At 64.4% G+C, this 14719-nt stretch overlaps 1 protein-coding gene across 2 annotated transcripts in view; it reads right to left on the bottom strand.

Moving 5' to 3' along the window:
- COL6A2 (collagen type VI alpha 2 chain) overlaps nt 1-13831 on the bottom strand; it is a 43246-nt gene extending 29415 nt beyond the window's left edge. For both annotated transcript variants that reach the window (XM_075002131.1, XM_075002132.1), the window contains exons 1-7: nt 13595-13831; nt 4765-4900; nt 2900-3498; nt 2276-2296; nt 1121-1186; nt 635-688; nt 501-545 (exon numbers count right to left, since the gene is read on the bottom strand). In XM_075002131.1, the coding sequence (XP_074858232.1) occupies nt 501-545; nt 635-688; nt 1121-1186; nt 2276-2296; nt 2900-3498; nt 4765-4873 (894 nt within the window). In that variant the 5' untranslated portion in view covers nt 4874-4900; nt 13595-13831. The remainder of the gene's footprint in view (nt 1-500; nt 546-634; nt 689-1120; nt 1187-2275; nt 2297-2899; nt 3499-4764; nt 4901-13594) is intronic.
- Between the last annotated feature and the right edge of the window lie 888 nt (nt 13832-14719).

Genomic DNA, 14719 nt, shown 5'->3' on the forward strand with positions numbered 1-14719 from the left:
GGCTTGTGCGCCCTGAGGAGGGACAGAGCTGAGCCACAGTGGCTAGAAGCCTGGCAGGCCCCATGGAGGAGCCCCCCACCTGGCTGCCCTGCAGGGGCACTGCCGGGGCACCTGCTCGGCCAGGCAGGTACCTGAGGCTGCAGCCCCCCAGCATGGCTGAGGTGACCCGGAGTGGGGCTGTCCAGCCGGCCCTTGGCAGGCAGCAGACCAGAGGCCAGGCTACGGCAGGTTCTCATGCCCAGCTGGCACAATGCCGCGGCCCAAATTCTGCTGAGCAAATGCGCTTGAGCAGCAACCTCCTCTCACGGATGGACCCAAGTCCCCGGGAGACACGTCACTGCCTGGGGGAGGCCTGGGGCAGACCACGTGCCCTCGCCCAGCCCCAGGGCCTTGTGGTGGGGCTGCGAGCCACACACCAGGCTGGCAGTGGTGTCTCACGCCCCACTGCTGTGGCCAAACCCGAACTCAGGCAGCTCAGCACCGGGCACAGGAGTCCTTACCTTGGGGCCGGGGTATCCGATGGGACCTTCGATACCTGGGTCACCCTTAAAGCAAGGAGACAGGGCGAGTTAGAGCATCGTCAGCCAGCCGCCAGCTGAGAACAGCGCCGCAGGACAGGGGTCACACCACTCACCCGTCGCCCTTTGAGCCCAGGGGCGCCTGGTTCACCCATGTTCCCCTTGGCGCCCTGCAAGGAAAGCAGACAAAGAGCACCACGATCTCTCATCCGCACGCAGCGCAGGCCCACGGCGGCTGGGCCGTGGCAGATGGCCGAGGTACGGCACGGACAGAGCTCTGCCCTGTCCCGGTGGGGGGGGATCCACCGCCCGTCTCTGAGAGCACCACTGCGGCGCTGGCCGTGGGGGGGGAGAATGCGGGAGGGGCAGCTGGGGAGACAGGGAGAGTGGGGCTCCCCGGGAGTGCCTGGCCGGGGGCCTGGGAGGGAGGGGCTGGGGGGGAGTCCCCAGGTCCTGTCATGTCCAGTAGCCCGGGTGGCTTTGTCAAGCCGCAAGAGGCACCAGCAAGGCCTGGGGGGAGCCCATCTGTGCGGTTTGCAGCCGCTGCCCAGTGCCCAGGGCCCGCCGGTCTCAGGAGTCCCCACCAGGCGTGCGCCACTCACCTTCTGCCCCCGGTAGCCCTTGGACCCAGGCGGGCCTGTGATCTCCAGGCAGGGCATCTTGTAGCACTGAAAGAAACCAGAGTGCAGGTGAGGGGACACCCACAGTGAGGGGCCCAGCCCCTGGGAAAGCCAGGCAGGCCCCCCGAGTGTAGGGAAACAACTGGCGGCCTGGAGGGGCCATCACAGGCCTTGTTCTCAGTCCCCAGCCCCGGTCTCCTGGCTGTGCCCACTGGCTCCCTCACGGCACGGCCAAGGCTGTGGCTGCTCTGGGCAGCCTGCCTGGGGTTTCAGGCCTGGGCCCCCTGCACATGCTGCGTACGGAGTGCTGAGCCAGAAGACAAGCACAGCTGGTGTACCGGCACGGCGCAGAGCCCATCCAGCTCTGCTCCCACAGGCCTCGGGGAACCCCCGCCTGCGCTGATGGGGTCCGAGCAGGACCCAAATCCCACCCGAGACTGTAGGGAGTGAATTGATGGAGGGACTGGCCCTGCGTCACATGGCAGGCTCCCGGGCGCGCAGTGACAGCCGAGGGCTGGGCTGTCTCCGCACCACGGATGCAGCTGCCCAGTTATTCCCGGAAGCTCCCAGGGTCCGTGCAAGACAGGCCCAGTGAGCAGCGCAGGTACTGAACTGGGTGCCACACCCAGCGTGCACTCCCAGGTGCTGGATATGAAAGAAGCTGAACGAGTAAGATCCCGGTGGAAGCTGGGCTGGGCGTTGAGCCACCAAGGTCTGTCCCTTCCCACTGCAGCGCAGTGCCAGTGGCGTGACCAGCCTCAGGGGAGCCAGGGCTTCTGTCCCACGTGAGGGGGATGTTGCTGCCACCAGGGCAGTGATACAGGCTGCTGGGCCTGGCTGCTGTTCCCCAAAGCCGAACCTCACATTGTACATTTCCTGCCAGCCCATGGGAGCCAGAAACATGCCACAAAAGGCTTCACCCGGGCACAAATCGCTGCTTGGCTGGTACAGCCGCCACGGCCCGGAGCAGCTGCTTGCTCACGTTCAGTGAAACTAGCCACCATTTCAGGCAGGGACTGAGACTCCTGCTGGTTCCTCTGACCAGAAAGGCAAAGTGGCCCAGTCCCTGAGCCCGCCCCACGTCCCCCAGGGTGTGGAGCTCACTGCAGGATGGGGAGCGAGAAGCTGGTCACTCACCTCTCCGTAGGCTTCATGTTTCTGTGAACGAGAGAGAGACATCAACTCACTTAGCTACGAAACCGCAAAGGGACCAGAGCTGCCCTGCTTCGGGTGCTGGGCCGCCAGCACTCACAGGGCTCCACCCAGCACTTCCGCAGGGCACCACCATGGGGAGAAAGGGCCTTTGGGGGACACTGATCTTGTGCAAATTCGGGCCCCAACCCTGTCAATCTTCCCGGCCATCTGTAGCCTCCCCGGAAAAGTCCCAGCCTGTCACCAGGCTGGAGAAGTGGCGCTGCAGACAGAGACAGAACTAAACATGCCTTGAACCCAGAGCCAGCAGGAGCCCTGAGGAAGTCTCCCAGGGCGTTTTAGTCAGACCCTGAGCCTGTGAACACCTATGCGGGTTCTGAGCTGCATGTGTCTGAGCAGGTGGCCAACAGGACACTTCCTGCAGCAGCAGCAGCAGCAGCAGCAGCAGCAGCAGCAGCAAAGCTTTCGTTGCAGAAACTTGCCCCAGTATTCAGGATGCCTGTCCAGATGCCCCAGTATCTCCAGCCCAGCATCCCAGCCCTACCAGCTCCCTATGTGACGTGTCAGCTGCAGCACGAGGCTGGAGCAGAGCGAGTTACCGTCCCTCACCATGACTTGGATAATGCGGTCAATGGTGTTCTCGTCCACCTCGATGGCCCCTGCCTTGGTGGTGGCGTAGTTGTTGCGGTAGAGCTCGTGAGGCAGGTTGGCGATCTCCCGGAGCCCCTGCTCGAAGACGTTCTGGCTGGGGGCCACTGCAAAGAGCTTGATCCCTGCGTCCCGCGCCCGCTCAGCCTGCATCTTCATCCCCCCACAGGGGCTGCCCGTCACGTGGCCGTCGGTGATGACCACTGCGAAGTTTATGCCCAGGGCGCCCTGACTCTGGATCTGCGCTGTCATGTTGGAGAGGGCGCAGTCTGTGAACGTGCCCCGGCCGATGTACTGAATGCCGTTCAGCCGGGTGAGGTACACGTCCTTGCTGTTGGTGAAGGGGCTGTAAACCTCCACCAGGTCGGAGAAGTGAAGGCCCCCGAAATTCCAGGTGATGGAGACCTGGTTCTGGTAGACCTCAGCCTCCAGCTTCCCAATGAAGACTGGGATGAACTGCTTCATGTGATCCACCAGGCTCTGGATGGGCACAGTCTGCAGGGCGACGCTCTCCGAGGTGTCAATGACAAAGTACACGTTGATGGGGCAGTCTAGCTTCTCTGCATGGAAACAAGGGAGCGAGAGCCTCAGGGTGAGACTGTGTGTGCAGCCCCACTGGTCAGAAACAGCCCCACAGAGAGCACACGACACCGACCTCCCCCTGCCACTCTGCAACACCCCCTGAAGGGGCTTATAGGGATGGCCCCTGGCCAGGGCTATCAGTTCGAAGCCAGGCCGAAAGAACAGCCAGGCTGGGTCAGAGCCAAAGTCCCTCCATCCCAGCGGCCTGTCCCCCGACAGTGGCCAGTGCGGGTGCCCCAGAGGGAGAGAACTGAACAGGGCATCACCGAGTGATCCCACCCGTTGTCCGTTCCCAGCTCATGGCACACACCCTGGCTCATAGCCGTCGATGGGCCTGTCCCCCAGGAATTTATCTCGCTCCTTAGAATCTGGGCCTTCACGATGAGTTTCACAGGCTGACTGTGCGGGGTGTAAATATACTTCCTTTGGTGCTTGCAGACGGCTGCCTATTCATTTCATTTGGACTCCCCCTTCTTGTGCTGTGAGAAGGAGGAACTAACACTTCCGGTCTACTTTCTCCACTTCGGTCAAGGTTTTATAGACCTCTCTGGTAGCCGCCTGCAGTTGTCTGTTCGCCACGCTACACAGTCCCAGCCTTATCAGTCTCTGCTCCTAGGGAAACTGCTCCAGCCCCCCAGTCCTTTCCCTGGCCTTCTCTGCACCTTTGCCAGTTCTGATAGCTCTGCTCGGAGCTGGGCGTCAGCTCTGCAGGCAGCACTCCAGATGTGGCGTACTGGGGACTCAGAGAGAGGCAATGTGATCATTTCTGTCTTATTCTCTATGCCTCTCGCAGTGATCCCCAGCCCTGGTACGTTTGTGACGGCCGCCGCACACGGGGGGTGTTTCCAGAGCACTCCCCACAACGACTCCAAGCTCTCCTGCAGTTAATTCAGCCCCCCTCTGGTCACAGGTATATTGGGGTGACAGCGCCAGCATGTGGCACGTTGCCCTTGCCAGCCCTGACTTGCACCTGCCCTCTTGGTCCCCAGTTGCCCAGTTGTGTTGGGTCTCAAAGAACGTACGTACAAGCTGGGCCCCGCCATGCTCCTTACAATGGCATCTCACCTGCTCCGCCTGTACCCCCCCGGCCCTGCCTCCTACAGCTGCCACGTGTGATCCAGTACTGGCCCCCTGGTGAACTCCGGCATGCAGCAGCGGGGCCCCTCCAGAGCCCTACGGCTCCCAGGGGAGCGCTCAGCGGAATGCAGAGGGCAGAGGCAGAGAGACAAGGTGCCCCCGGGTACCTGGACAGGGAGCTGAGGGAGGAGAGAACGGACTATCCTCATCATACTGGGCCCGGAGGGGAGCCAGAGTCATGCAAAGGAGAACGGCGAACAAGGCTGGTCGGGACATCGTAGCTGCTCCACGTCACATCAGCTCCTGCGGGAGAGAAGCCAGAAGCCAGCCAGGGTCAGGCGCTGCTGGAAGGACTTTGCAGGAGCTGGGCAGGGTGGTGTCTGCCGAATGCCCACGAGGCTCGCCTGAGCGACGTGCCAAGCCTTCCAAAACCCCAATTCCCCTGCCGCCCCCCACGGCCCTTGGCCCTAGCCTGGGCCTGGGGCAGTACCAGTGTGCAGAGGGCACCAGCCTAGCAAAGAGATCCTCAGGCTGCACCGGCCAAGCGAAATCAGCACCAGGGCCTTCAGTTTGCAGGGAAAGTGCTGAGTTCCTCTGGTGTGCAGCGGCACTTGGACGCCAGGGACTGGGGCGAGCTCAAAGGGCAAAAGGCTGCAGCGGCAAGGGCCTGCCCAGCTCCTGGCAGGCCAAAGTTACAATGGGAGAGAAGAGTCGAGGGGTTGCAGAGGACAGTGCTCTTGTGTGTCTGGGCCCACAGCACAGACTGGCTCAGGACTTGGCTCGCTACTCATGGTCCCCACCAGGCCGGTGGCAAGGGACTGTCTCTGGCACCTATGCACAGTGAGAGGGAGCCCGCGTCCGGCACACTGCGAGCACAGGCATCAGCCTGCATGGCAATTCGCTGGCCCTACTGGGCATGGCCAGAGATTGCCGGGCACCTTCCCGTGGGGGCACGGGCCGCGTGGGGTGGGCGGGATGCGCCGCCAGCCCCCTCTCTCCCGCGCCAGGAGGGCTGATGGGACCGGAAGAGGAGCATCGGCTTGGAGAGGCTGCTCTGGGTCCATGCCAGCCCGCAGCACGGCAGTGCCAGGAGCCCCCCACGCCCCCGGGGCAAACTGCCAGGCTCTCGAGCCAGCCTGCGCCCAACAGTGTGGCTGTGAGAGTGGCTGGCATGGCCCTGGCACTGGCCAATGCTGTCCACCCGCCAGGAGCTGGCACAGGGGGTACAGTCGCTCAGGAGGCGTGAGGAGCCCCAACAGGCACAAGCTGGGGTCCCCAGCCTGGGGCACTGAGAGGGGCCCACCTTCAACCTCTGACCCTCAGGCAAGGCCTCGAGCAGGGCAGCCATGTCCATCAGGGCCCGCATGGACACAGCTGCCTGGAAATGCAGGGCACCCCTCTGAGCCAGGCCAGCCCCTGTGCCCCTACCCCAGGGGGAGTCTGTCCCCACTCTCTGGGGCGCCCCTCTGAGCCAGGCCAGCCCCCGTGTCTCACCCCCAGGGGGAGTCTGTCCCCACTCTTGTGGGGTGCCCCTCTGAGCCAGGCCAGCCCCCATGTCTCACCCCCAGGGGGAGCCTGTCCCCCCTCTCTGGGGCGCCCCTCTGAGCCAGGCCAGCCCCTGTGTCTCACCCCCAGGGGGAGTCTGTCCCCACTCTTGTGGGGTGCCCCTCTGAGCCAGGCCAGCCCCCGTGTCTCACCCCCAGGGGGAGCCTGTCCCCCGTCTCTGGGGTGCCCCTCTGAGCCAGGCGAGCCCCCGTGTCTCACCCCCAAGGGGAGCCTGTCCCCACTCTCTGGGGTGCCCCTCTGAGCCAGGCCAGCCCCCATGTCTCACCCCCCAGGGGGAGTCTGTCCCCCCTCTCTGGGGTGCCCCTCTGAGCCAGGCGAGCCCCCGTGTCTCACCCCCAGAGGGAGCCTGTCCCCACTCTCTGGGGTGCCCCTCTGAGCCAGGCCAGCCCCTGTGTCTCACCCCCCAGGGGGGAGCCTGTCCCCACTCTCTGGGGTGCCCCTCTGAGCCAGGCCAGCCCCCATGTCTCACCCCCCTCTCTGGGGTGCACCTCTGAGCCAGGCGAGCCCCCGTGTCTCACCCCCAGGGGGAGCCTGTCCCCACTCTCTGGGGTGCCCCTCTGAGCCAGGCCAGCCCCTGTGTCTCACCCCCCAGGGGGGAGCCTGATCCCACTCTCTGGGGTGCCCCTCTGAGCCAGGCCAGCCCCCATGTCTCACCCCCCAGGGGGAGCCTGTCCCCCCTCTCTGGGGTGCCCCTCTGAGCCAGGCGAGCCCCCGTGTCTCACCCCCAGGGGGAGCCTGTCCCCACTCTCTGGGGTGCCTCTCTGAGCCAGGCCAGCCCCCATGTCTCACCCCCCAGGGGGAGCCTGTCCCCCCTCTCTGGGGTGCCCCTCTGAACCAGGCCAGCCCCTGTGTCTCACCCCCCAGGGGGAGCCTGTCCCCACTCTCGTGGGGTGCCCCTCTGAGCCAGGCCAGCCCCCATGTCTCACCCCCCAGGGGGAGCCTGTCCCCACTCTCGTGGGGTGCCCCTCTGAGCCAGGCCAGCCCCCATGCCTCACCCCCCAGGGGGAGCCTGTCCCCACTCTCTGGGGTGCCTCTCTGAGCCAGGCCAGCCCCCATGTCTCACCCCCCAGGGGGAGCCTGTCCCCCCTCTCTGGGGTGCCCCTCTGAGCCAGGCCAGCCCCCATGCCTCACCCCCCAGGGGGAGCCTGTCCCCACTCTCTGGGGTGCCTCTCTCACAGAACGCTAGAATCATAGACTCCCAGGGCTGGAGGGGACCTCAGGAGGTCATTGAGCCCAGCCCCCTGCCGAAAGCTGGACCAACCCCCACTGAGTCATCCCAGCCAGGACCTTGTGTGATGGAGTGGGGGATATGTGTGTACGTGTGTCTCACACAGGGTGTGGGGCTCCTGCTGTGGGTAACTGAGAGGACCAGGTGACACCTCTGGACTGCAGACAAAGCAGGAGGTGGAGCCTGAGGGGTTTGAATTGGAACTGGGAGTTGGAAGCAGTGAGTCTGGGCTGGGAGAGAGAGAGACAAAGGAGGGGGAAAGGCCCCGGCTCTGGGGGCCCCTCGGGGCCTCCTCTCTCCAGCATGGATTGGACTGTCTGTCTCTGCCAGCTGCACTGACTCCTCTGTACTGAGCTGTGCCGTCAGCTAATAAACCTGCTGTATTCCTGCTGAGTGAGAGTCACTCCTGCCTGCGGATGGGATGCAGAGCCTGGGGACCCTGAACCCATCACACCTTGTCAAGCCAGGACTTAAAAACCTCGAGGGGTGGAGATTCCACCACCTCTCTGGGTAACACATTCCAGTGCCTCACCACCCGCCTGGTGAAGTAGTTTTTCCTAATGTCCATCCTACTCCTCTCCCTCTTCAACTTCAGACCATTGCTCCTTGTTCTACTATCTGACACCACTGAGAACAGCTTCTCACCCTCCTCTTTAGAGCTCCCCTTCAGGAAGTTGAAGGCTGCTATTAAATCACCCCTCAGTCTTCTCTTCTGTAAACTAAACAAGCCCAAATCCCTCAGCCTCTCCTCACAGGTCTTGTGCTCCAGACCCTTCATCATATTCATTGCCCTCCGCTGAACCTGCTCCAGCAAGTCCACATCCTTTTTATACTGTGAGCCCCAAAACTGGACACAATATTCCAGATGTGGCCTCACCAGTGCCGAATAGAGGGAAACAACCACTCCTCCAGATCTGCTTGAAAGGCTCCTCCTAATGCACCCTTGTACGCCGTCAGCCTTCTTGGCTACAAGGGCACCCTGTTTACTCATATCCAGCCTCTCATCCACTGTAATCCCCAGGTCTCTTTCCAATGCACTGCTACTGAGCCAGTCGGTCCCCGGCCTGTAACAAAGCTTGGGATTCTTCTGCCCCAGGTGCAGGACTCTGCACTTCTCCTTGTTGAACCTCATCAGATTTCTTTTGGCTCAGTCCTCCAATTTATCCAGGTCCCTCTGGATTCTCTCTCTACCCTCCAACGTATCTACCTCTCCCCCTAGTTTTGTGTCATCCGCAAACTTGCTGAGGGTGCAACCCAGTCCCTCATCCAGGGCATGAATAAAGATGTTGAACAACACCAGCCCCAGAACCGAGCCTTGCGGCACTCCGCTTGGAACCGACCGCCATCCGGCTACTGAGCCATTGACCACTTGTGGGGTGATTCCTGGGTGCCCAGGTCCCCACGTGTCCACCCTGCCTGCACAGGCCAGTGGGGATGATGCTGGCTGTGCTGGTGCAGGCCCGCTCAGCTGTCACTAGGCAGGCGCAGGGAGCCAGACTCAGGTGCGGTGGGGTGGAGGGAAAGACCCAGGGACAGTAGACCCCCTAGACACACGCACAAGTTGCATGTATCTCGGGTTAACGCGACTGAGTGGCTGGGAGCTGGCACCTGGCTCCAGGCTGCCCCCCACTCAGGGGAGCTGGGAACCTGATTAGCACCACTGCCCCGGTCAGCTTCCCGGCTCTGCAAGGGGGGGACAGAGCCAGGCTGCAGCCTATCTCCCAGCCCCCCGCCACTCGCTGGAGCCAGGCTCCCCGAGCTGCATGACATTTGTGCGTATAGCGGGAGTTTCCTGAATTGGACAGGGCCCCTCCTCTCCCAGCACTCACAGGGGAGCCCATCGCGCCCTCACCAGGCCAGGCCAGGCTGGGGTTCTGGACCCAGAGCTCCTCCCCACAGCAGCATGGCCCAGGCTGGGGCCCAGCAGCAGCTCTAGCGGGGGGACTGGCTCCCGCGCAGCCCTGCCTGCCACCAGCCCCAGCCCACAGAGCCCAGGACCTCCCCTTTCACACCTGCAGGGATGGAGTCGGGACAGCTGCTGACCCTCCCAACCCCAGCTCACCACCCCCAGCTCAGTGCATGGCTGTCCCTTCCCTCCCCCAGCCAGTGCACCCTCCACACTGCACGCCCCCCCCAACTATCACACACCTCCCCCGCCGCTGCACGCCCCTCCCCCATGTACCGCACCCTCCCCCGCCGCAGCACGCCCCTCCCCCATCTATCACACCCCTCCCCATGTACCGCACCCTCCCCCGCCGCTGCACGCCCCTCCCCCATCTATCACACCCCTCCCCATGTACCGCACCCTCCCCCGCCGCAGCACGCCCCTCCCCCACCTATCACGCCCCTCCCCATCTACCGCACCCTCCCCCGCCGCAGCACGCCCCTCCCCCATCTATCACACCCCTCCCCATGTACCGCACCCTCCCCCGCCGCTGCACGCCCCTCCCCATCTACCGCACCCTCCCCCTGCCGCAGCACGCCCCTCCCCCATCTATCACACCCCTCCCCATCTACCGCACCCTCCCCCGCCGCTGCACGCCCCTCCCCCATCTATCACACCCCTCCCCATGTACCGCACCCTCCCCCGCCGCAGCACGCCCCTCCCCCACCTATCACGCCCCTCCCCCATCTATCACACCCCTCCCCATGTACCACACCCTCCCCCATCTATCACACCCCTCCCCATGTACCGCACCCTCCCCCGCCGCTGCACGCCCCTCCCCCATCTATCACACCCCTCCCCATGTACCGCACCCTCCCCCGCCGCTGCACGCCCCGCCCCCATCTATCACACCCCTCCCCATGTACCACACCCTCCCCCATCTATCACACCCCTCCCCATGTACCGCACCCTCCCCCGCCGCTGCACGCCCCTCCCCCATCTATCACACCCCTCCCCATGTACCGCACCCTCCCCCGCCGCTGCACGCCCCTCCCCCATCTATCACACCCCTCCCCATGTACCACACCCTCCCCCATCTATCACACCCCTCCCCATGTACCGCACCCTCCCCCGCCGCTGCACGCCCCTCCCCCATCTATCACACCCCTCCCCATGTACCGCACCCTCCCCCGCCGCAGCACGCCCCTCCCCCATCTATCACACCCCTCCCCATCTACCGCACCCTCCCCCGCCGCAGCATGCCCCTCCCCCACCTATCACACCCCTCCCCATCTACCGCACCCTCCCCCCTCTATCACACCCCTCCCCATGTACCGCACCCTCCCCCGCCGCTGCACGCCCCTCCCCCATCTATCACACCCCTCCCCATGTACCACACCCTCCCCCGCCGCTGCACGCCCCTCCCCCATCTATCACACCCCTCCCCATGTACCGCACCCTCCCCCGCCACTGCACGCCCTTCCCCATGTACTGCACCCTCCCCAGTCTACCGCACCCTCCCCAACACAGCACACTCCTCCCCATCTATCACATCCCTCCCCATCTATCACGCCCCTCCCCATCTACTGCACCCTCTCCCACCGCTGCATGCCCCTCCCCATCTACTGCACTCCTCCCCCATCTACCGCACCCTCCCCAACACAGCACACCCCTCCCCATCTATCACATCCCTCCCCATCTATCACGCCCCTCCCCATCTACTGCACTCCTCCCCCATCTACCACACCCTCCCCAACACAGCACACCCCTCCCCATCTATCACATCCCTCCCCATCACACCCCTCCCCATTTACCGCACCCACCCCCGCCACAACACGCCCCTCTCCATCTATCACACCTCTCCCTCATCTACCGCACCCTCCCCCACCACTGCACGCCCCTCCCCCATCTATCAAGCCCCTCCCCATCTACTGCACTCCTCCCCCATCTACCGCACCCTCCCCCATCACTGCACACCCCTCCCTCATCTATCAAGCCCCTCCCCATCTATCACATCCCTCCCCATCCATCACACCCCTCCCCATCTACTGCACCCTCCCCCACCACAACACGCCCCCTCCATCTATCACACCTCTCCCTCATCTACCGCACCCTCCCCTGCCACTGCACGCCCCCATCTACCATGCCCCTCCCCCATCTATTGCACTTCTCCCCCCTCTACCGCACCCTCCCCCACCGCAGCGCCTCCCTCCCCCATCTATCACGCCCCACCTCGAGCGCCTGAGGGAGACTAGAGGGCTATGTCGGGGCATGTGCGCTGCAGGGAGCCCAGCCCAGGAGCCCACTGATCCGCGCCCCTCTGCTGGCAGTGCGCCTTAGGCCACGCTGCCGGCTCTGTGCTCGCTGGCGGCATGGTAGGGCGCCTCTCCCGCCCCGAGTGCCTGGGGGAGAGAGAGCAGCGCCGTGCACCGCCCGAGACGCTCCCCGCCCGGCTTGGTGCGCACGACGAACTCATTCCATCCTCGGTCCCCACGGCCCTTCCCTGCGCACTGGGCAGCCCTGGCTGTGCCGGGGGAAGGCAGGAGCCGCACCAGGACGGTACAGACTCCCGCCACTCAGGGAGCAGCAGGACACCAGCCTGCCAACAGGAGGGACCCCCCCCGGCCCAGCCCTGAATGGAGGCAGCCTGCGGACCGCCGAGCACACCGGAACGGCCGGCTCCGTGCCTCTGAGCCTCTGCGCAGAGCCAGGGTCCCACACACAGCTCTGGCCCAGCGCCGACGCTCCCGGCTCCCCACCGTGGGGCTCCCCGCAGGTGTGCCTCCCACCTGGTACCTCCGAGTGCCGCCTCCTCCCACGCCCGAGTCCCAGTGCCTGCGCCAGGCTAACGCCGCACGGAAGGAGCTGAGTTAAAGCCACCAGCTGTGGTTTGCTCCCGGGGACAGCGGCTCGCTGGGGCAGCCTGCCCCAAGTGACCAAGGCACAAGGGCGTTCCACTCTGCAGTGCTGCTCTGAGAGAGCCCCTGGGTCCTGCTTTTCCTGCTATTGGCGCCGCGTGTGGGGGAGCAGGGGTCCTGGGGTCCAACCCTGACACCTGTGCTGCACTGCAGGGAGCCCAGGAGCCCACTGATCGCACCCATCTGCCGGCAGTGCCCCCTGCAGCCCCATAGGCAGCCAGCCCCTGCTCCAGCGCTGTCCCGGGCGTGGGGTTTCTTCAGAAGACGGGGTGAACACCGTGCCCACCTGGAGCAGATGCCCAGGAAGACGCCTGCCTCCGGCACTCAGGGACGTGCAGGCTCTGTGCGTCCGGCCATGCGCCGAGCCCCTTCCCTTAGTGCCAGGTATGTGCTCCCCAGCAGATCCCTCTGTGTAAAGCCCCCCAGCCCCCAGCTCTACCCTGCAAACCGCCCAGGAAGGAGGCGACGGGGTCTGGGAATGCCTTGTTGTGAGGGGAGAACAAGCTCAGCTCGGGGGCCGTGTGCCCCTGGGCCAGGGCTGGTGTGCCCTGCCTGTTAGCCACACCCAGCAGCCCAGGCACTGCAGCAGGAGTGAGCCCGCCACATCCCCATGTCGGTGTGTGACTCAAGCAGCGTGCATGAGATCACTGCACGCTCCTTCAGCCCCTCGGCCCAGCCAGAGCAGCCACGCACACACCAGCACTCCCGCCGACGGCCCCGCCTGGGCCGGCTCCAGCCCTGCCCGGTACCCCCGCACGGAGAGACACGCTTGTCAGATCCTACACCGCACTGCGCCCAGGGCTCTTGTGCGCCGAAAGCCCAAGGGCTGCCCACAGGGCTCGAGATTCGGGCTGTGTAGCAAATCAACACTCCAGTACCGCAAGAGCAGGCCCAGGGTGTCCCTCTGGTATGGCCCCTGGCTTCAGCAGCGTTCCACCAGAGATTACTTCGGCCCAGCATGTTTCAGAGGGACTTCCTAGCCCCCGGCCCCTGCCTGAAACCCGAGTTCACATGCCAGGGGCTGAACTTCTCCGTGGTCTTGGCAGGAGCAGAACCTGCAGGATCGCTCCCCAAAAAGCCTCCCTGCAGAAGAGGCCTCATCCCCAGTTCTGCTCCCATGAGAGAATTGCCCCAAGTACGCACGCAGGCAGACAGCTACCCAGGGAGCAGTCCTGTGCACGGCTGTTGCTGGGGCTAGTTGCTCCAGCAGCTGCCTGCAAACCAAACCCTTCCCCTCCAAGTGGCTCCAGAGGCTGCCCGCAGCAGCACCCTGTGCGGGATATGCACAAAGCCAAGCTGGCACTGAAAAGCTAGTTCCCCTGCTCCCGGCTGCAGCAGCTGCAAAAGAAGCAGGAATGAGTATGGAGGTGGCCAATGGAGAAGGAAGAGTCTTTGCCTACCTGAAAACAAGGGCAAAGTTTCCTCCAGAAAGGCAGGTCAGGGGAAAAGGGACAACTCTTGGAATCGTGGCTGTCAGTTCTCTTCTGGCATTGCCCGCTGGAGGGGCCAGGTTGCTTCTCTCGGCGCTTGGGGGTCGGTTTCTGACGAGGGGATGAGATCGGTTAGGAGTGGTAGAGGCTTCTCCAGTCGAGAGCCTCTGTTCGCTGGCAAAAGAGAAACTGCCTACTTTATAATTCCCCTCCTTCGGATCTGTCTGTGACCGGGGCCAAGGATGTCCTTCCTCCACATAGCCACAGGGTGCCACTGTGGGTCCACCGATGCCCCACCCGGATGGGCTGGGGATCCAGCTTTGCCCTCCCGTCCCACGCCCCTTCCAGGGGCTTGCTGGGGGGTGAAGCTGGAAAGCTGCAGTTAGGGGGATTTCTAACAACAAAACGGAAGAGGGAGTTGTGTTCTCCTGAGCACAGGCCCTGTCTCGGGTCGACGCCATTCACTCAGGTCTCCCCGCTTCGCCCCATTCGTAACCCGCCCCTGCCTCAGCCTCCCCAGTACTTACCCCGACGCATGGACCTGGCAGCACTGTGGCCTGGAGCCCGCCACACGCCGGGGGTTCCCACTGGTCAGTTCAGGCCTCCCTCTTTGCTGGGCCCAGCGACACACCGCGAATGCCCCTGCCTGCGGCTGGCTCCAAGGAAGCGACACAGGGCAGGGAAATGCCAGCCCGCCTGAGCAAGGCAGGGGCCAGACCTAAGGGGCACAAAGCCAGCAGAGGGGGTGCAACCTGCTGGTCATGGCACTGCTCATCCCTCCGGCGCCAGGTCTGCAAAAGGGGAAGGTGGGGGGAACAGGGGTCTTGGGGAGGTTCCCAGAGTGGGCGTGGGGGGGGTGATCCCTGCCCGGCAGGGAGTGCTGTACAGGATCGGGCCTACGGCCTGGCTGCCAGCCGCGACTGTTTCCTATGGAAGGCAGGAGAGGCCTGGGGTGGGGGCCAGGCAGGCTCTGGCCTTGGGGCAGGAGGTGGGGCTCGCTGCAGCCACAGGGCCCCTTCCCCGGGCTCACCCCAACGCCAAGGTGCTGCCGTGCTGAGCTCTGGGCAGCGCTGGGACAACAGGCCGTGGAGCACA

This window comes from Carettochelys insculpta, chromosome 8 (assembly GCF_033958435.1).
Source record: "Carettochelys insculpta isolate YL-2023 chromosome 8, ASM3395843v1, whole genome shotgun sequence".
Taxonomy (NCBI): Eukaryota; Metazoa; Chordata; order Testudines; family Carettochelyidae; genus Carettochelys; species Carettochelys insculpta.